The 21,600-nt window shown below is 51.9% G+C and overlaps 3 protein-coding genes across 3 annotated transcripts in view; all 3 read left to right on the top strand.

Annotated features, from left to right (window-relative positions):
* Positions 1-280: 280 nt before the first annotated feature.
* LOC112313842 (leukocyte immunoglobulin-like receptor subfamily A member 5) lies at positions 281-4,473 on the top strand. Its single transcript, XM_053915052.2, is given in 7 exon segments — positions 281-731; positions 852-887; positions 1,270-1,554; positions 1,700-2,002; positions 3,195-3,245; positions 3,393-3,537; positions 4,041-4,473. Coding segments are annotated over 6 exon segments (846 nt in total). The 5' UTR covers positions 281-697; the 3' UTR covers positions 3,530-3,537; positions 4,041-4,473.
* Positions 4,474-8,417: 3,944 nt separating this feature from the next.
* Positions 8,418-14,557, top strand: LOC123480718 (leukocyte immunoglobulin-like receptor subfamily A member 6). Its single transcript, XM_053915079.1, is given in 8 exon segments — positions 8,418-8,747; positions 8,868-8,903; positions 9,088-9,372; positions 9,518-9,820; positions 10,040-10,179; positions 10,182-10,401; positions 10,576-10,878; positions 13,680-14,557. Coding segments are annotated over 8 exon segments (1,512 nt in total). The 5' UTR covers positions 8,418-8,713; the 3' UTR covers positions 13,871-14,557.
* A 2,148-nt stretch (positions 14,558-16,705) lies between these two features.
* LOC128779632 (leukocyte immunoglobulin-like receptor subfamily A member 6) overlaps positions 16,706-21,600 on the top strand; it is a 35,608-nt gene continuing 30,713 nt past the window's right edge. The window contains 6 exon segments of the mRNA XM_053915019.2: positions 16,706-17,034; positions 17,230-17,265; positions 17,439-17,723; positions 17,881-18,186; positions 18,451-18,765; positions 20,596-20,729. Coding sequence (XP_053770994.2) covers positions 17,001-17,034; positions 17,230-17,265; positions 17,439-17,723; positions 17,881-18,186; positions 18,451-18,765; positions 20,596-20,729 — 1,110 coding nt within the window. The 5' untranslated portion in view covers positions 16,706-17,000.

Raw genomic sequence — 21,600 nt, 5'->3', positions numbered from 1 at the left:
CATTGTCCCCCAAAAGGGGAAGACCTGAGGGTAGAGCCACAGGACGAGGGGGCAGCCCTGACCAAGAGAGAAGGCCTCTGAAGAGGCGGGAATGAGTCAGCCTTGTTCCCTGGGACGTGTGGGTGGACATCTGGCTAAGAAAAACGAGAAGTTCATGAGGCGGCTGTGATAGAAAACCACACTCCGGAGCCAGAGCAAGGGACGTGTTTCCTTCCTTATTTCCCTGCGTGTCCCTGTTGTGCTCACGGTCACAGTGACACTCACCTGAACCGCACAGTGAGGAGCAGACCGTGTCTGTGCTGAGCTGAGCTCTGCAGGCACAGGGACCCCATCTTTCTGAAGCGTCTCCAGGGCCTGGGTGACCATGTCCATGGGGAGGACCCACAGGGAGGTGCTGATGGCTGGGCAGAGGGTGAAGGGGACCCTGACAGGGAGGCTTCTAACCTGGAAGGATGTGCCTGGGTCATCTCAGATGCAAAGGGCATCTCAGGAGGCTCCAAATCAGTTTGCTGCTTGATCCTGGAAACAGCAACCAGGCCTCTGGGGAGACACTGTTCCTCTTCTTGTGGGGCTGCTGATGTGACGTCACCGAGACAAGTAGGGACAGCCTCCCAGTGACCACACCCAGTTTGTCTCTCTGTTCTGAGGACTCTGTGGTCTCTTCCTTCTGAAAAGCCGGAACCAGAGAGGAGACGCCATGCCCCCCAGCCTCACAACCCTGCTCTGCCTCGGTGAGATGTGAGGGGGAAGGGGAAGACCCCTCTGTGAGGACCCCAGGACTCAGGAGGCTCCCGGGGAGGAGGGTTCTGCTCAGGATTCAGGGCAAATCTTTCACAGGGCCTCTCTTGCAGGGCTCAGTGTGGGCCTGAGGACCCCAGTGCAGGCAGGTGAGTCTGTCCCCAGAAGAACCAGGTTTCACCTTCTCATTGACAAGCAGGCACAGCCTAATCAGCTAAAAAAGATCAGCCTTTGCCCGGTGGCTCAGTAGTTGGCCATCGTCCAGCAAAGCGAAGGACTGTGGGCTCAGTTCCTGGTCAGGAACCACAGGAGAGGAACCCGACGTTTCTCATACCAATGTTTCCCTCTCTTTCGTTTGCTCTCTCCCGCTGTTCCTCTCTAAAAGCAAAGAAAAAGGTACCTGTAAAAATTAAAGAAAAAGGAAAAAATTAGATCTGGGCTGACAGATGGGGGACATCTGGGAGAGTCCTGGGGCTGTGACCTGGGGACTGGGGATGAATGTCATGTGACCCAGCCTCTGATTCTTTCCAGAGACCTTTCCCAAACCCACTCTCTGGGCTGAGCCAGGTTCTGTGATTCCCAGGGGTAGCCCTGTGACCCTCTGGTGTCAGGGGGCACTGCAGGCCCAGGAGTTCCGTCTGTATAAAGAGAGAAGTTCAGCGTCCTGGAACACACAGAAGTCCCTGGATCCCGGGAACAAGACCAAGTTCTCCATCACATAGATGACAGAGCAGTATGCAGGGAGATATCGCTGCTTCTATCTCAGCCCCACTGGCTGGTCAGGGCACAGTGACCCCCTGGAGCTGGTGGTGACAGGTGAGAGGACACTCAGGGGTCCCAGCCTCAGGCTCTGCCCTCAGGAAGGGGGATGCTCTCAGGGGGTCTCCCCCTCACAGCCCAGCCCTGGGGGTTGTGAGGGCAGTGTGAGCCCCATTTAACATGCTGCCTCCTTCTCTCCTAGGAGCCTACAGCAAACCCAGCCTCTCAGTTTTGCCCAGCCCCGTCGTGACCTCAGGAGGGACCATGACCCTCCAGTGTGGCTCCCGGGAGGGATTTCACAGGTTCATTCTGACTAAGGAAGGAGAAGACAGGCTCTCCTGGACCCTGGACTCACAGCCACACCCCAGTGGGCAGTTCCAGTCCCTGTTCCTTGTGGGCCCTGTGACCCCCAGCCACAGGCGGACATTCAGATGTTATGGCTATTACAGGCAAATCCCCCAGGTGTGGTCACAGCCCAGTGAACCCCTGGAGCTCCTGGTCTCAGGTGAGGTGCCCGGGACCCTATACTTTCTGTGCTCACTCAGCTCAGGGTCCCGTCCCTGGGAAAATCAAGGACAGAAATAAATGAGGAGTGCAGGAGGTTCCACAGAGGGGCATCCACCCATGACAGGTAGAAAGAGACAGGGCCTCCCACCCCTGAGCCCCCTGTCCTGAATCTCAGCAGAGAGAAACAGCAGGGAGGACGGAGTGAGATGTGATGTGAGGAGAAAGGTGATTAGACTGAGCAGAGAGGGCAGATCCCCTCCCCCACTCACCTCCTGCATCTTCATCTCAGAGTCTGAGCCCCTGGGGTTCCCCCCACACTGGGGCCCCTCTCAGAGAGAGCAGCTTCCGCCCTGCCCGCCCAGCTCTGCAGACCCCTGGGCTCACATGAGCCTCCAGCGCTCAGTGCTCACCTGAGAGTGAGGAGGGGCCGTGACCCGCCCAGGAGGAGCTGGGGGCTCCCGCCCACGCTGAGGGCTCTCCTGTCTGCTCCGTGGTTCTGGGGGCCCTTGTCTGTTCCTGTTCTTTTCTGAAAACTTTCAGGCAGTGTTTTCATATATAAATTTGAGTTATAAACATTTCTGTCTTCAAAAAGGGAATTCTACTCCTATTTAACTGCGATTGTGTTAAATTTGCCCATTTATTATGAAAATAACCTTTTGTTATTAAGAGGTTTTTAAAACTTGCTTTAAAAGGTGTATTTTTGACTTCAGATGCATTTTAAAGTTTTATTCATAAAATTGCCTATACTCAGAGCTGAAGAATTTTTCGAGTGCCCCGTACATGTCTGTGTGTATAGATGAGACCAACCCACGGACCCTGAGTCCTCAGCTGCTGAGTGAATAAAAGCTCCCATCTCCAGAAGAGTGAGCTGGGATGGGTCAGTCTCCTACAGTGAGCAGAGAGATTACAGGGATGTCCTCTGTTCTGTAATGAGAGACCTCATTTCTCACCCAACCTGAATCCTTGGGGCAAAGCCAGCCTATGTTCCAAAGGGCCCCAGGAGCAAAGTCTGCACTGAACAGTCCCCGGGAGACTGACAGGACCCGTGGCAGCAGACAGGACCCTCACAGCAGAGAAAGGGTTCGCCAAGGGGCTGGGAACAGTCACGTCCTGGGAAATGGAGGGTTCTGAGGTCAGTTGGCTCAAGTGGCATCAACTCCTCACGTGCCCACTTCTTTGTGTTGTTCAAGGAGCAGCCGACACCATCGGCCCATCACACAACAGCTCAGATAACAGGAGTGGTGAGTAGGCGAATCCTCAGTTATGGGGCTGGGTGCGGAGGGTCCTTCCTGTCTGTCAAGGGGAGGCAGGTGCACCCGGTGGGCATCCAGGACCCAGGGAGACTTTTCTGCTGTGACCTCTGCAACATCTTTGTCCACATTTTGCAGCCTCCCACCCCCGAGACTACACAGTGGAGAATCTCATCCGCATGGGCGTGGCTGGCTTGGTCCTGGTGGTCCTCGGGGTGCTGCTGTTTCAGGCTCGAGGCAGCGAGAGAATGGCCCAGGCTGCCACCAGGACCTGAACACAGAGGTAAAGGAGCACCATTCACAGTAAGAGCCTTGGAATTGTGCCCAGAATGTTCTGGAAGATAATCTAGGACATGCTGCGTGACGTGTCTGCGGCTCACTGCAGGCGGAGGACTCGTTGCTCATATGCAGGACAACGTCTGGACCCTTCTGCCACTAAATTCCGCCCTTCTCCTCCCGAACATTCTTGAGTCATGTGACCCTTTCCTACCTTTTCCCATTTCAGTGAAATCAGTGTTTATCCCACATGGCATGGTCACGTCCACACCTCCCTACACTCGCAGGGAATACATTTTCCTTTTTTTCTAATCACACACACGTTGATGTTCGTAGGGAGTGCCCACCCACTCAGTTCAGAGCATGCAATCTAGTTTAATGAGTCAATGATCTGGCATCACCAACACTCAGCCCACAAGAGATAAATCACAAACGATGCTCTCGTGCCATCTCTTTCCGGATGCCACACGCCTTTCCTTTTCCTCAGATGGCACCTGTGGACTTTTTCAGGAACCTCCTCACTCGGAATCGAGGCTATTTTTCTATCCTCGGAAGCAAAGATATTTACATTGCTTTTTTTGGAGAGAGGAAGAGAGAGAAAAACATCAATGGGAGAAAGGTACATTGATTGGTTGCCTCCCATACATGCCCGGACAGGGCATTGGTCTTGCAATCTAGGTATATGCGCTGAATGGGGATCAAAGCCACAGTTTTGGTTATGGGACGATGCTCCAACCAGCGGAGCCACAGCAGCCCGGAGGAAGTCAAGATATGTTTGTTTGAAGGGATTGCCCGGGTTGCACTGCCTGGGAAAACCCATTGTTGAAAGCACAGTGCAGAATACAGGTAATGTATTAGAGAATGTACATTGAAACCTATGTGATTTTATTACTGATGTCATCCCAGTGAGTTCCTCTTAATAAAACACTGGTTCTTGGCGTTTTCCCATGTTTTGGTACCTACGGTCCCTTCCTGGCCAACTTGGAGGTGCCCCTGTGAGGTCCTGATGCAGAGTCGGGAAGTGACTCACAAATTGACTTTCACAGGACAGTACAAGCCAGTGTGGGGCCCAGTAATACCAGTCGGATAGCCCCAGAGCGCACCGAAGTTGCCTGCTGTTTACGTGTAAGCATTACTTCTACTTCAGTGTTGCGGCAGAGTTTCCGTGAAAATACAAGACCACAGTCCCGATGCATCGAGATGAGACGCCAAGGGGGAAATCCTACTATCCCTTGGGGAGAGAACAGTGATAGAATTCTAATGCATCACTTGTAGGAGTGCGAATTGTAGTCACCAATTGAGCAGATACATTTCCCTTACCCAGTCAGAGACACACAGCTCTACCTTCAAGTACCTGCCTTAGAGAACATGTGTACATGGGCATCATTCACAAGGACATTGATTAGGGTTCGGGTGCTACCTGTTTGAGAGATTTCAGGAAAGTCTGAAGCGTGAGGGAACAGAGGCCATTCGTGTGGGAAACGGACTGGACACAGTGTGGGCGAGATTGCGAGTTGGTGGGGTGGGAAGGGCCTGGGACTCCAGCAGTCCTCTGTCTCACTCAGCCAGAGACCCTGCTGGTTTTCACAGCCAGAAGTTATAGGGATTTCTTTCCTCAGCACTGGAGCCCTGGGCTGGGGAGACTGGCGTGGGGCTTGGACCCCTGGCTCCTCAGGAGGGACCTCTGCTGCCGAGATATTCCTCCTGACTTCTGTCTGCCACACGTGTGTGTGGGACCAGCCTGTTTCATGTCTGCAAGACTAGATGTGGCTTCTAGTTTACATCCTTAGTTGTGGGAGTTGTGTTCAGCTAATGCAGGAAGCTCTGGATGACGGTTTTTCTGGAGTTTAGCTGTAAGTCTGATCGAGTTGAAAAAAGTGTGTGTGGGTTTTGTTTCGTATTGCTGTTTTGTGATTGTTTATTTCACTTGTCCCTCAGACACATCCCTGTAGCTCGTTTCCTTCTTCTATGATAAGTTTTCTTTTTCAATGCAGTTCATATCAAATATTATATAAGTGTCTGGGTCACAACATAGACATTAAAATTTATTTTTTAATTTTTTTTGCCACTTTCCCTCGCTGTTGCATCTCACTTTCTCCAGTTTGGTGTCTTTGTTCTTCTAACTGAAATAAATTACTGAATTTTATTCCTTTCAATGAGTGTGAAAAGATGAAAACATTAAAAAACTTGCTGCTCTGGAAATGCCTAGTTTCAGTCTCATTTGCTTTATCAAGTAACTAGGAAACACTTTCTTATTTCAATTAAAGTGCATGATTCAAGTCATCAGAAGGGAAAACGCCCCCTGTGGTTAAGGCTCTCTCGCCAGAAATCTGTTCTCTCTCCTGGAGACGCAGCCTCACTGGGTGGGGTTGGGAGGAGACTCAGGTTCCCGCTGAGGGACTGGCCCAGCTGACACACTCACCTGGTCCTGAAAGCCAATGGGGCTCCGCGCACAATCTTCACTAACAACCTGCTCCTGGAAGGTGTGTCTCCACTGTCTTCTGGAGACACCTGTGTCCTCTCTGCTGTGAGGAAGTCTGGTCCCAGAGAGCTTGTCACTATGGTGATGTGCACTTCCTCTAGGAAGTAATTATAGCCCTTTTTAGAACCCCAGGCCAGTCCTCCATGATTTTCTGTTTGAGTTGAAATTCACATTGAAATAAAATTAGCCATTTAAGAATATTTTTTTACTTATTGATTTTAGAGGTGGGGCAGAGAGAGAGAGAGAGAGAGAGAGAGAGAGAAACATCAGTTGTTGTTCCCCTTACTGATGCATTCATTCATTGGTTGCTTGATTTGTGTACACTGACTGGGGATCAAGCCCACAACCTTGGATATTGGGATGATGCTCTAAACCACTGAGTTACCCAGCCAGAGCCTAAAATTAACCATTTTTAATGTGTAAAGTTTGCTGTAGGATATGTTCTTGTGTTTTTATTTCACCTTCATTTTCTTCATTTACCACAAAAGGTGAAGATACAGATTTCATTTTTATATACCTGCTCCCTAACACTAGATTGGTCTTTCTTCATCTCAGTAAAATGTTTGATTATTTATCTCTTGAGCTGCTACTAAATGTCACGCTCAGTTGTTTCTGACACCATAGATACGACGTCCACCCTCCCCACTCCAGTCCCCAAGTACCTTCAGTCCCCATTTCTGGTCTCCCTATGCTGCATTCTGGAAATTTCCTCTATATTGTATTCCACTATCATAACTGGACCTTCAGCTGTGTCTCCTCCTTGATGGGAAGAATTCTTCTTATGTGTCCATCTATTGGGTTTTCTCATCTCTAAGATTTCTAACTCATTATATTCATCTATATAGAACAGTTCATATTATTGGCTCAAAAATTGCTCCCTTTATTTTTCAGATATTTTCACATGATCATCTTAAATTGCTCTCATATTTCCTACTGACTCTTTCATTGCGTGTGACAGTCCTCAGAGTCAGTAGACAGCATCCATAACACTGGCTGTCATCACTAAGATCTCTCCACTGTGCACTCTTGTGGGAGTCTCTCCCCTCACACACGTGGCCCCCAGAGATTCCCCCGGGGCTGCCCTGGGAGTCAGGCTGGTGAAGGGCTATAGCAGCTGCCCCTGCCCCATGCCGTCCACTCTCTCAGACTCAGCACCTGCTCAGCATTCTGCCCATCAGGGCTGGTCCAATGGGAGCCTCACACACACACACGGGACAGACACCCATGGCTGACATACTGGACTCAGTCTGTTTCAGGACACACAAGGGAGACTGCTCTCTGATGACCATGAACTTGGGCGAGTGGGCAGAGACATGCCAGAGCTCACACAGAATCTCAGGGCAGGGACCACACTTCCACCCTTCACCTGCACCTCAATCCCCTTCTTGTGAAGTCCTGGGGTCCCTCTCTGTCCACTCAGGTGGGAATCCTCTTCCTATGACCCTTGCATGGTCCCGGTTACTGGGGGCCACTCAGTTTCAGTCTCTGTTCTCCTCTGTGGTTCCCTGTCTGTTGGGAAACTTCCATTTCTCTTTCCTGCCCGTGTCTGTGCCTGCATACTATGGAGCTGCTGTGAGTAGTTCTCACAGACCAAGTTCTCCATCACATATGGCCAAGTTCTCCATCACATACGTGACAGAGCGCACTGCAGGGAGATATTACTGTTACTATCTCAGCCCCACTGGCTGGTCAGAGCAGACAGTGCTTGGTACTCAGAGCAGACAAGGTCCTGAGTGGGTGCTACAATCCTGCCCTTGACCCTGGATACCTTGACCCTCTCATGTCCCAGCCACTCACGTCCTCATCTGGTCTGGAAGTGGACATCTCCCTCCCATGAACCAGCACCACTGACCCATGGCCATTGTGGGGACTGGGGTTTGTGAAAACAGGATCCAGATGAGGAAACTGAGGCAGAGACAGGACATTACCACTCAAGGATACATGGACATTGGATGATGAGTATTGAAGTGAATATCAGCTTTAAGTAAAAATCAGAATTCTGGCCCAAGTCAATGTTGCCTAAATTTTGAAGGCAGGACGACAGCACGAGGAGGAGGAGGCTTGAACTGGGAAACAAGGGGCACTGAGGGGTGGGGATCACTCAGAGGCTTGTCCCTGGGAAGGTGGGGTGGACACTGTTGCTAAGAAAAACGAGAAGTCGGTGATGGTGGCTGCGACAGAAAGAAAACCACACTCTGGGCCAGGGGAGGGGACATGTTCCGTTCCCGTACTTCCCTGCGTTTCCCCGCTGTGCTAATGGTCACTGTGACACTCGCCTGAACTGCACAGTGAGGAGCAGACCCTGTCTGTGCTGAGCTGGGCTCTGCAGGCACAGGGACCCCGTCGTCCTGAAGCGTCTCCAGGGCCTGGGTGACCACCATCCATGGAGAAGGCTCACAGGGAGGGGCTGATATCGGGCTGAGGGGGAAGGGGACCTCGTGGCAGAGACCCTGGAAGGCGGTGCCCTGGGTCACCTCACCTGCAAGGGGCGTCTCAGGAGGCTGATGGTCTACTTCTTCCTCCATCATGGGAATGAGAGCTGGACCCCTGGGGAGACACTGTCCCCCTTCCTGAGGGGCTGCTGACGTGACAACCCAAGACAGGGACGGCCAGCCTCCCAGTGGCCACACCCTGTGAGTCTCTACCCTGAGGACTCTGTGGTCTCTTCCTTCTGCACAGCTGGGCTCAGAGAGGAGACGCCATGTCCCCCAGCCTCTCGGCCCTGCTCTGCCTCGGTGAGATGTGATGGGGGAGGGAATCCATAGTCTGAGAGGACCCTAGGACTCAGGAGGCTCTTGGGGAGGAGGGATCTGCTCAGGATTCAGGGCAAATCTCTCACAGGGCCTCTCTTGCAGGGCTGAGCGTGGGCCTGAGGACCCCAGTGCAGGCAGGTGAGTCTGTCCCCAGGGCTCCCAGGTGTCATTCCCCATTGGGGACATGAGGCCATCCCCTGGGAAGTTGGGAATGAAGAACGGCCATTCTGGGATGACAGATGAAGGGCATCTGAGATGTTGGGGCTGAGAGCTGGGCACTGAGGGTAGGAAATGTTCTGACTCAGCCCCTCATTCCTTTCAGGGACCCTCCGAAAACCGACCCTCTGGGCTGAGCCAGGCTCTGTGATCCCCTGGGGAAGCTCAGTGACCATCTGGTGTCAGGGGATCCTGGAGGCTAAGGAATACCGTCTGGATAAAGAGGGGAGCTCAACACGCTGGGACAGACAGAAGATACTGGAATCCGGGAACAAGGCCAAGTTCTCCATCACATACGTGACAGAGCGCACTGCAGGGAGATACCAGTGTTACTATCTCAGCCCCACTGGCTGGTCAGAGCGCAGTGACCCCCTGGAGCTGGTGGTGACAGGTGAGGGGACACTCAGGGGTCCCAGCCTCAGGCTCTGCCCTTAGGAAGGGGGATGCTCTCAGGGTAACTCCCCCTCACAGCCCAGCCCTGGGGGACGTGAGGGAGGTGTGAGCCCCATTTAACATGCTGCCTCCTTCTCTCCTAGGATCCTACAGCAAACCCAGCCTCTCAGCCTTGCCCAGCCCCGTCGTGATCCCAGGAGGGAGTGTGACTCTCAGATGTCACTCAGACGAGGGATTTGGCCGGTTCATTCTGACTGAGGAAGGAAAAGACAGGCTCTCCTGGACGCTGGACTCACAGCGAGACCCAAGTGGGCAGTCCCAGGCCCTGTTCCCTGTGGGCCCCGTGATCCCCAGACACAGCGGGACATTCAGATGTTATGGTTATTACAGGAACAACCCTCAGATGTGGTCACAGCCCAGTGACCCCCTGGAGCTCCTGGTCTCAGGTGAAGAAGTCTTATCCTGGACCCATCCACAATTTAGGCACCAGACAGGTCACTGGGGTCTTTGCAGGGAGGGGAGCCCCGTGTGAGAGGTGGGGTGAGGGGAGCACAGGGGCTCCTGGGCCAGAGACACAGAGAGAGAGATGGGGGGACCTGGAGGCCAGGCCAGGAGCAGGGCTCACGGGAGGAGCAGCCTCTAACACTCCTGTCTGGTCCCTGCAGGTGGCTCAGGGAAGCCCTCCCTCCTGACCCCACAGGACCCCATTGTGGCCTCTGGACAGAACCTGACCCGCCAGTATGGCTCTGACCTCGGCTATGTTAGATTCGCTCTGTCCAAGGAGAGGGGACAGGACCTTCCCCAGAGCATTCTGTCCTGCAGCCCCAGGCTGGGCTCTCTCATGCCTACTTTCCCTTGGACACTGTGAACAGTACCCATGGGGGCCGGTACAGGTGCTATAGTAGATGCAGGTGCTCCTCCGAGTGGTCAGCCCCCAGTGACCCCCTGGACACCCTGGTGGAAATCAAAGAACCTGTAGATTCAGTCAGGGACCCAGAGTCTGCTCAGGCCCTACTGGGGATGCCAGGTGGTGATGACCAGGACAAGGGTGTGGGGTCCCCAGGGAAGGAGAGAGACACAGACAGGGGGTGGGACCTGTAAGAGAAAACAGACAGAGAGGAGGGACCTCAGAAAGGGGCCCAGTGACTCTCAGGTCAGAACAAGGTGGGCAGCAGCCCCTCACCTGCTCCCCTCTCTCTAGGATGGCTCCCTGACAGACCCTACCTCACCTTGCAGCCAGGACCCATTGTTGCCTCAGGAGAGAACGTGGCCCTGCTGTGTCAGTCACAGAGCCCAAGGGACACTTTCCTTCTGTCCAAGCAGGGGGCAGCCGAGCCCCCCCTGTGTCTCAGATCACAGTCCCTAGCTCAGCAGCACCAGGCAGAGTTCTCCATGGGTCCTGTGACCTCAGCCCACAGGGGGACCTACAGGTGCTACAGCGCACACAGCACCTCCCCCTACCTGCTGTCACAGCCCAGTGCCCCCCTGGAGCTCCTGGTCTCAGGTGAGTAGCCTCTGACCCTGTGTTCTCTGTACTCACCCAGCTCAGGGCCCTGTCCGCAGGAAATTCAGGGACAGAAATAAATGAGGAGTGCAGGAGGCTCCTCAAAGGGGTATCCAGCCCCTGAGAGGTGGAAAGAGACAGGGCCTCCCTCCCACCCCTAAGCCCCGTGTTCTGAATCTCACAAGAGAGAAAAGAGCAGCAGGGAGGAGTGAGATTTGTGTGAAGTGAAGAGAAAGGTGATTAGACTGAGCAGAGAGGGCAAATCCCCTCCCCCACTCACCTCCTGCACCTTCATCTCAGAGTCTGAGCCCCTGGGGTCACCACCCACACTGGGCCTTCTCTCAGAGAGAGCACCCTCTGCCCTGGGGGCCCAGCTCTGCAGGCCCCTGGGCTCACCTGAGCCTCCAGCACTCAGTGCTCACCCGAGAGTGAGGAGGGGCTGTGCCCGGCCCAGGAAGAACTGGAGGCTCCTGCCCACGCTGAGGGTTCTCCTGTCTGCTCCGTGGTTCTGGGGGCCCTTGTCTGTTCCTGCTCCTTTCTGAGAATTTTCAGGCGGTGCCTCAGTATACAGAGTAACAGTTAGTTTACATTATATGGAGTCAGCTTTCAAATGTACATAATGCTATTCCTATTTTCATAGGAAAGACTAAATTGACACATTTGTTGCAGGGAATTACCTCTTGTTACTATTAAGTGTTCTTGTTACACACATTTTAAATGAGGCTTTAGTGAACTTCAGAAGCACTTGGACAGATACGTGTAAAACGGAGTAAACTTAGAGCCGACTTCCAGAACTGCACGTCTCGTGATGTGATGTGTGAGTAGCTGGTTGCTTCCTGTACATAGTCTACACAGTAGTAAGTACTCATAGGAAAGCTATTGCTTTGGGCATATTTATTCCAGAACCAGTGAAGCTTCCTAAAATTCTCTCCCTTTGGATTGTTTTTCATTGATCTCACTGATACACTGAGAAAATTGTAATATCGACGAGTGAAAGGTAAATTCACTTTTTCCAGAGTGTATGCCTGTTTTTCTCACTCCGAATTCCACACGATAAAAATACTGAGTAAAATACTCCACAGCTTTATCTCTGAAAAACAGTTTATTCATAACCCAAATTATTTCAGGGCAAACTCATTACGATATCTACGTTTTATATCGAATGCAGTATCGACCTTTATGTTTCAGTATGTTTTTAAAATTTCCTTAGGGTTTTATTAGGAATGTTGATTTTTTTTTTTTTTACTGACAGATACATATCTCCTAAAAATTATCTTTTCTCTCAATTTATAACCACATAAGACACGTTCCAAAGCATTCCTGCCTTCAACTGTTTGGATATTATTGTGAATGAATTGCATTTATTGTCCATGTGCATTTTCTGAATTGTGTAAACTGATAATTGGAATTTTGGCATGGATTTTGGAATAAGGATAAATCAGTAATTTTTTTACATCTTGTTTTCTACATCAAAATGGGGAAGCAGATTCCCATAATTTCCTAGTTTTGGTGCTCAGAAAATATGACAACTTGGGGCAATTTCTCTGTTCCTCAAAGTATGAAAACCACAACTGCGGGCTTCCTGGGTTAGCAGTGCTGATAAGCAGTGCGTGGAGGTTGTGTTTTGGAGTAAAAATGACGTGATTAGCCATCCATCCATGAAATCTTGCCAGAATTTCCAGAGTTTGTGCAAAAGGAGAGAGACAAGATGGGGCCTGCCACCTCCGGGCACCTGCCCTGGCCTCTGACCTCATGTTCCAAGGCCCCAAGTCCCAGTCCCCCTTCTCCTGTGCCATCTCCCTACATCCCACAGGGGAGACTTCCTTCCCTATTGAAGACCAGACTAGACCCTTCTGGGGACCTGCCTTCTTATCACCTGTTCATTTCAAGTCTCTTCTCTGTTTCTCTTCTTCTATTCCCATACACACACAAATAATATATATTGGACAGCACAAATATATGCAGGTATAGATGATGATATATAACTTAGTATTTATGTAAGAGTGGATATATGTGTAACTATATATACAGATTCATTTTATATGACATTTTATAATACATTCCATAAAATGTACATAGACAGGGTGGGGCAAAAGTAGGTTTAAAGTTGTTTGTACAAAAGATAATACAACAATTAATAAATGATTATAAAAAATGAATTCTGTGTTCATGTCACAACTGTGAACTTACTTTTGTCCCGCCTGGTATTTAGTCGAATATTGATATTAAATTTATGCATCTGTAATATATCTACAAATATTCATCCACATGCCCATATTTATCATCTGGTAACTGTATCTACCATGGCAGGTTTGGTTATGATATAAAATGAATTTCAAAAGAAAGAATAGATGAAAACTTGCAGGTGATGATTAAACAGCAACCCCTGAGCAGGGGTCCGGGTGGGATTGGGTTAAGGAGACACAGCCCCAGGCTTTCACCCCTTGGTGCAACTGCCACTCAGGAGCCCCTGATACCACCCCTCCTCCACGGACCGGGGTCCCCACATGTGGAAAACGTGGGATGTCTCAGCTCCAAGGCAATAAGCTTCTGGGTCTTGAGTCTCAGACTGAACACACAACAAAGAGCTCTAAATTGCTCCTAAATTCACACCATTTTTTCCCCTGATCCTCAGCTGTTGGGCACAGCTCACTCCTGTCATGGTGACTCAGAGCCAGAGCGGGATTCAGACGTCCCAGGGATGCTGACGTCCAGGGGAGGAGGGAGCCTGGGGGAGACACCAGAGTCCTGCAGATTTGTGGCTGCCTGACCATGCTGACCTCTGTCTCCACATTTTGCAGCCTCCCAACCCCCAGACTACACAGTGGAGAATCTCATCTGCATGGGCGTGGCTGTCTTGGTCCTGATGGTGCTCGGGGTGCTGCTGTTTCAGGCTCGAGACAGCGAGAGAATGGCCCAGGCTGCAGCCAGGATGTGGACACAGAGGGGACAGGGCACCATTCAGAGAGGGGGAGCCGTGGAGCCCATCTGATGACCCAGGAGGTGCTGATGGATGGACAGTCTGACCACAGGTGGGAAACAGTCTGCTGAGAATGTCCAGGGGAGCAGAGGTGGCAGACTTGGTTTGGGGACAGGAAATGTGGGCTGTGTTCCTGTGAAGAGGCCTCCTCCATCCCACTGTGGGGCTGTCCCTCCTCATCCTCATGGGCTCCCCTTGAGGGTCCTTCTGTTCTCACCCCTGTGACACGAGGGGCCGCCCCATGTGGCTGGTTTGAGTTCACATCTACACACCCCTTCATGCTGGATCTCACTCACATAAACAAAATCTGGTGTCTTCATAACCCGGGAGCTTTTTAAACCATAGAAACAAAGTACTGACACCTGCTACCTGGTGGGTGAACGTCAACATTCTGCAGCTCAGTGACAGAAGCCATACAGAAAAGGTCACATTGTCTGTGACTGCGTTTGTATGGAGTGTCCAGGAGGAGGAAACCCACAGAGACAGAAGTCAGGTTGACTTGTCAGGGGCTGAGGAAGAGGGAAATATGACAGACAGAAGGCTTTGTGGGTATTTGAGGGTGGGGTTATACAAATTTGTTATTAAAACCAGATAAAATTGTGGTTCAACATTTTGTTATTTACTACATTCCAACTAATTCTATATTTTAAAATGCTGACTTCTATGTTACAGGGAATTATCTCATTAAAAAGAAATGTAACTAAATCACCATGGTCCCCTGTGGTTCCTTTTTACCTTAGAAGTGGCCTCACATCCACAGGCAGTTTCTTGGGAGGCGGCGGGACTCCCACCAGGTCCGAAGGTGCCCTCAGCGCCCAGTGCTCAGACTCAGCCCCTGGGGGGATTCCCACCCTCACTCCTGAGTGTGGTGAGTACAGGATCCAGGACTAGCATCGTCCTTCCTGTCTCCTCTCAGTCTGGGCTCATCTGCCATTCAACCAAGGATGGCCTGTAGCTTCTGATGCCCCCTGAGGGCTTGGGGGATTGGTATGCGGCTTCCAAGTAGCCCTTCCTCCCGCAAGTCTCTCCTGCCAGTGTCTTAATCCGAAAGGACACAGAGGGAAGCTGTTCAGGTCTCAGGCTCTGCAGGTCCTCACAACATCCGTGAGAGCTGAGCTTCCACCCTTGTCTGCACAGAGGGAAAAGGGAGAGGGGAAGTGACTGGCTCAGAACCAATGGTCAATAATGTTCCGCCTGTCTCAAATTACAACCTGTGAATAGCGTGCAAGTGGTGCTCTTGCTCATCTTATGGAGATGGAGTGACCAGTGTCAGATGCAGGATTACCCCTCACAGAGCAGGGCAGTGAGGAGGCAGACAAGCTCAGGGGCCTGGGTGGGAGGGATGGAGAGAAGGTCTCCTACTCACAGACATGAGGAAGTCAGAGAGAGGAAGTGAGAGGGAGAGACCAAACCATACTCCCAGCCAGGAGAGTGGGTGGTTCTTGCAGTGGGTCAGGTGACCGTGTTGTAATCCTCTCTCCACGCCTCCAGCCCCTCTGTGGGTGGTCAGTCTGGAGACAGCCCCATAGGCTGCCCAGGCCACCCAGGCAGAGGACAGACGTGCCCTCAGCTCTTCCCTCTCTTCCCCCGCCCCAACATGATAAACACACCCACAGCCCTGACCCTGAGCCCCTCTTTCTGTGACCCAGGTCCCCTCCACAGTTACACTCAGGTGAAGACCCAGGATGTCTCATGGGTGTGACCACATTAGCCTCCTCTGTGGCCTCCTGTGGACCCGCACTCCCAGCTGAGGTTTTACTCTGATGCACCTGAACTTACCTGTCATGGACCCTCCCTGCACAAAGCCTTTCCACAGGTATGCACCTTTCTCCAGCACACCCAAGCAGTCCCACCCAATGGTCCATGTTGTTGGAGATCAGGCTGAGCTAAACTCTGCATCCCAAGCAGAGCCAGCTCCTCCCTACAAACCAGACCCTTCCCAGAGCCCACCTCCCCTCCCCAGACTCACACACCTGGGCCATGGCCACACTGTGCTTGTCATGGGCGCCCCCTGAGCCAGTTTGCTCAGAGCACGCTCTCTGCACAACTCCTAGACCATGATAATGACAAGGAAATGTTCCAGCCTCTTTTCACTCAACTTCAAATGTATTTGTGTTATGAGATTTCTGTTTGGGTTTCATGAGAAATTCTCATAAACCACAGAGTACTGATCAGCTCATTACCTCGGTGTTAGATTAGGGCTGGAGTTTTACCACAGTTTATCATCCATTCCTCACTCCTACAGTCTCTTCTCACAGAGCCGTATCTTCTCACACCAGCAACCTGCTCACACATCCCTTCATGAAAAGTGTTCCATTCCCCTGAAGGTCAAACTCAGGAGTCCCTGCAGGGAGCAGGGGCTCCGTGTGACCAGGGCACAGCACAGCCTGGGGACTCACGGCTCTTAGAACAATCACCCTCTTCCTGGTCGAGGGTCCTCTCACCCCCCTGTGCTGACCCCTAGTGTGTCCTGGTCCCTCCCTCACCTGCAGGTCCCCACACTCCATGACATCCACCTATATGGAGTCTCTGTGCTCCACTTTTCTCCTTCTCTGAAACTTACCAAGATGACACCCACATCATCCATTGCCTAAATATTTGTATGGTCTGATGTCACTAACCAGCACTGCGTGTGCCCAGGGGAGGGATCCGTCACCTTCCCCAATGAACTTCACACCTGGACTGGGCACCTGCTCAGTAAACATCAGTCGGATGTGGCGATGGAGAAAGGAGAGAAGAAACTTTGCATTTATAATGTCTCAGGAAAAGGAAGTGAATTGCCCAACGTTACATACATTCTAAAAAAGGCAGAGTCAGAAGTGGAACAGGAACTGGGTTGCTCCTGAGTCCTGCCCAGAGTCCTCTACCCTCATGTTCTGGGGCAGGTGTCACCCTCTGGACTTGGGTGTCCCATGAGGTAGAGGCAGCATGTGTGGGGTCTGCTGAGACTGACATCTGGTCTCAAAGGTCCCAGAACCTGCTGTCTCCTCAACCACCCCTCAAGGAGGGTGGTTTGGCTCAGGAGGAAACTAACTTCTCATACAGAACCGGGACCTTGTCACACCCTGTAGGTCCTCTGTCCTGCTGGGCCCTGTGGACACTGTACGTCACCTGTACTACTGGGGACCCTGGGAGACGTGTCATGACCCCTGCCTTCATTGCTCTTCTCTGTCTCGGTGAGTTTGGGGAAAAGAGAAGGATGGGTCTCCTTTCCTCGCAAGTACAGGACCCAGGAGGCTCAGTGAGGCATAAATTTTAAGGAGAGAGATATTGGCTCAGCCCCAACTCTGACTCCAGTGCTCAGGGTTCCAGACCTGGCCTGGAGCTTCTGTGTGTGGGTGAAGGATAATCTCACAGAGACTCTCTTCCAGGGCTGTGTTGGGGACCATGGGACCACGTCAAGGCAGGTGAGTCCTCCCCCAGACCTCCTGCATCAGTACAATGACACCATTGGGCAGCTGGGGGACACGCAGTGGGTCTGGGCTGACAGTGACCCATCTGGCTGGGATGTGGAGTGACAGCTGGGAAATCTGAGGGGACAAGGATACCCCCTGACCCTGCAGGTCTGATTCCTTTCCAGAAGATCCCCCCAAACCCTCCATCTGGGCTGACCCAGGCCCCATCATCAGCAAGGGGAGCCCTGTGACTATCTGGTGTGAGGGGTCTCTGCAGGCAGATGGCTACACTCTGTATAAAGACAGGGGTTCTCCGCTCTTGGATACGAAGGTCCCACAGGCCTCCAGCAACAAGACCGGGTTCCTCATCGAGTCCATGAGCTCACACTACGCAGGGCTGTACCAGTGTGCATACAGCACTGGGGGCTCGCTGTCCCAGCTGAGTGAGCCCCTGCTCCTGGTGGTGACAGGTAAGGGGGGAACCTGGGTCTCCTCCCCACTGCGGGCTCCTCCTCAGAGGATGAAGGGAACAGAGTGTGGCTTTAGGGGGGCCTTGCCCTTCACAGCCCACTCGTGGATAAATTGGGGTGACAGTTCCCTGTAACTTATCTCTTTCTTCTCCCTCAGGAGAGCACAGCACACCCTCCCTCTCAGCCCACCCAGGCCCCATGGTGGCCTCAGGAGGAAACGTGTCCCTCTTGTGCAGCTCACAGTCCACATGGGACACTTTCCACCTGCTGAAGGAGGGAGGGGCTGAGCTGCCCCAACACAGGAAATCAGAATGGAGATCCTTTGAGAGGAGGTGGCAGGCTGTCTTCCCTGTGGGCCCTGTGATCTCCTCTCATGGGGGGACCTACAGATGCTATGGTTCCTCCAACTCCACCCCCAATGTGTGGTCACAGCCCAGTGACCCTCTGCACCTCAAGATCACAGGTGAGGTGGCCCATACTTGGCTTCAATTCTTTCCAGTGCCCCAAATAATTGATCTAAACCTTGTGCCTCGTATAGCCCTGGGGGTTGTGGGGATCAGTGACAAGGGTTTACTGGGGACAGAACCACAGAGAGGAGACTTAGGGAGGGACATGTGGGAATTCTCCCTGCAGCCCTACTGGGTGGTGGGTGTGTGTGTCCCCTGAGTCATGGTCTCTCAACTCTGTGCCAAGGGCATAGGAGAGGGTTACTGTCCACCCATCACAGCCCCCTTCTCCTCAGGACTGTACAGGAAACCCTTCCTCTCAGCCCAGCCAGGGCCCTCGGTGCCCTGGGGATCAACTGTGACCCTGCAGTGTGGATCTGAGGTCAGGACTGATACCTTCCACCTGCACAGGGAGGGGTCCCGGGATCCTCCCCAGCAGCTTCATCTGCAGGACACAGCTGCCCCCTCTCAGGCCAACTTCACCATCAGCCCTGCAACCTCAGGCCACAATGGGACCTACAGGTGCTACAGCTCACACAGATCCTCCCCCTTCCTGCTGTCACAGCCCAGTGACCCCCTGGAACTTCTGGTCTCAGGTAAGGGACTCCCACCCCATGTCCACTGAGGGAGCAGACTCTGTCCCAGGGCAGCTCTGGGCTGAGATGGGAGGGTAAGGAAACACTGAGGTCATCAATAGGGAGAATCCCTTCCCATAATGAGATGGAGAAATGGGGGTCCCCCACCCTCTCCATGCCTCACCCCACCTGAGGGTCCATCCAGTGCTGGTGTGTGCAGGGAGGAGAATGAAGAGTGTGAAGGGCCAACATTTGGGGGAATCTATTGGACTGTAGGAGGCATGAGGGGGCAGGCACACCCATAGCCTCCCCTGGTTCCTGTGTCATGCAGCACCTGGCGTCTGCAGACCCTCCTCCACACAGACAAACTTCATGTCTGTTGGGTAGCAGAGTCGTCTTAGCCTGGTAGAGACCCAGACACCACCAGGCTTTGCTATTTCTCACTTTATACTCAACACATCAAATAGTTCCAGAAGGCCTTGTTTCCTACAGTCCTGGGATAAAGGTGGAGACATATGGAAGGGGCCTCTTGTCTCCAGTAGCAGGGAGGTCACTGGGTCCCATGTGATCAGTGGGGAGGAAACACATGAAGGGGAAGATGCCCAGCTCAGGTGGGGAGAAAGAGCAGTAGTCACTCCTGCCTCTGTCTGTGCTGCTGATTCTAATCCCCTGAGTTGTCCTGGTACCTGTGGAACAAATCCCACATAGGAGACAGAGTCAAGGGGGCGTCTCATGAGTCAGCGTGATGGGCATCCACTGACAGTCTAAACCAAGTGGAGTTGGCTCAGCACCTTGAAGTGAATCCTAGTGACAAAATCCTACCTGCATCTGGGACTCGGTTCTCCCAGCTATCAAAGCAGAATACAATCCAGGATCTGAAAACGCTCAGTCACTTTATAACTTTGATGCCAGTGAATCCCTGTGGGAGAAAAAACAGGAGCTCACTATGAGCCCATCTTGTCTCCATGGGGGGCCACTGTCAGTATGTGGATGTGGGAGGATGGCAGGATTTTTGCTCCGTTTCCATGACACCAGGTGGTCAGCTGGGACAGGTCATCCTCTAAAAGACCTCCCATCAGAACTCCTGTCTGTGCCCCCTTCCCCCTCCCAGAGTTCCCTGTGTTTCCTGTGTCACAGCATCAGAGCCTGTCTGTGATCTATAGAGATCTGTACTTTCATGCAGGTGTGCATCTAAAGATTTTACTTTTTCATTTATCTTTTTGCTTCCTATTACATTACAAACTGAATGAACACTTAGAGATTAAGTTAATTTTGGTAATTCTCCATACCAAAAAAAATGCCTGTCTTACACATAGTCAATTATTTATTTCTTAAAAAACAAAGACTGATACAAAGAAGAACCTGATGTGGAAATTATGTTCCTGAGTCAGGGACACAAGCAGCTGGCTGACGTGCAGCAGTGAAAACATACATCCAGCCGTCACTCCTTCATGTCCCCCCTTCAGGACCAATTGAGGTCCCCCGTGTGCATCTGGACTTTCCAAAGCAATGCAAGACCAGATCCCAGAGATGCTCACCTCGGGGATTTGGGTTGGGTACCATTCGTTTGAGAGGCCCATTGAAGATTAGAGAAGAGATGACCTAAGGCAGCCTACATCTCTTCTCTCATATCCTATCAGTTTTATTTTCCTCTGGAGCAGCTGATCCTCTGGGATGATGGGAAAACAACTCAGATTCCAAGAGTACAGAGTAGGGGAAATTCTCAGTTATGGGCTGTGCTCAGGGCATCAAAACCAGTCCATGAGATGCAGGTGCCCTGGTGGACACGCAGGGGACTGGGGTGATCTGATCTGTCCTGACTTCTGTGACCTCTTTACCCACAATTCCTAGCTTATCAACCCCAAGACTACACAGTGGAGAACCTTGTCAGATTGGGTGTGTCTGGCTTGATCCTCGTGGTCCTTGGGGTGCTGCTGTTTGAAGCTTGGCACAGTCGGAGAAGACCCCACCATGCAGCCAGTGGGTGAACACAGGAGACAACAAACCCACCAGTCAGCGAGGTAGAGCCTGGAGAAGAGTCTGATGATCCTGAGAAGCTCTGGGAGAAAATGTGGGCACCTGTGGGAGAGTGTCTGCTTAGAATGAGGAGGGTGTGGGTGTGGGTCATGTGCAGGGAGAGGTTGGGGCTGGTGCTGCAGAGGCTCCTCCACAGGTAAACTGTGGTGTCTCCCTGTTGATTTTCCTTGACTGGCCCCTCTCCACTTCTGGGCTCACCCTCAATCTCTGGTCCATGTTCCTGTAAGACGTTTTTCTCGCTTTCATTTACCACATTCACTAATTGTGCATGTCTTCGAATTAGACAACCAATCTGTTTTAAACGACTGGTTGAAGGGACAAATACCAGGAGTAGTGTGGACAGATGGACACGGACAATGGAGTGGTGGTCCCCAGAGGGAGGGGGTCGGAGTGACACAGAGGAGGGTAGAGAGTGAAACATACAGTGACGAGAGATTTCATATCGGAAGAACGCAACGCCTTATACAATGTGTCCTAGAATTGTGTGCTTGAAACTTCTGTAAGATTTTTGAGGTTTCATTTATTATTTTTTTTAGAGAGTAGAAGGGAGAGAGGAGAGAAACATCAATGTGCCACAGAAACACAGATTTGTTGCCATCTGTTAGGACCTGGCCTGACCCAGCCGTGTGTCCTGACCAAGAATGGAGCAGGGGACCCTTTGGTTCAGAGGCCGGTGCTCAACCCACACCAGCCAGGGCGGACACCTATGTCATTGTACGAACTAATAGCCCCCCAATAAATTTCATTTTAAAAGACTAGTTTGGGAGAAATGAATCCAGAACCATCGTGAAAACCAGTGCCTGGTCCCGTCAAGGACTG

The sequence above is a fragment of the Desmodus rotundus genome, chromosome 12 (assembly GCF_022682495.2).
Source record: "Desmodus rotundus isolate HL8 chromosome 12, HLdesRot8A.1, whole genome shotgun sequence".
NCBI lineage: Eukaryota > Metazoa > Chordata > Mammalia > Chiroptera > Phyllostomidae > Desmodus > Desmodus rotundus.
This window is presented reverse-complemented; position numbering and strand designations above follow the sequence as displayed.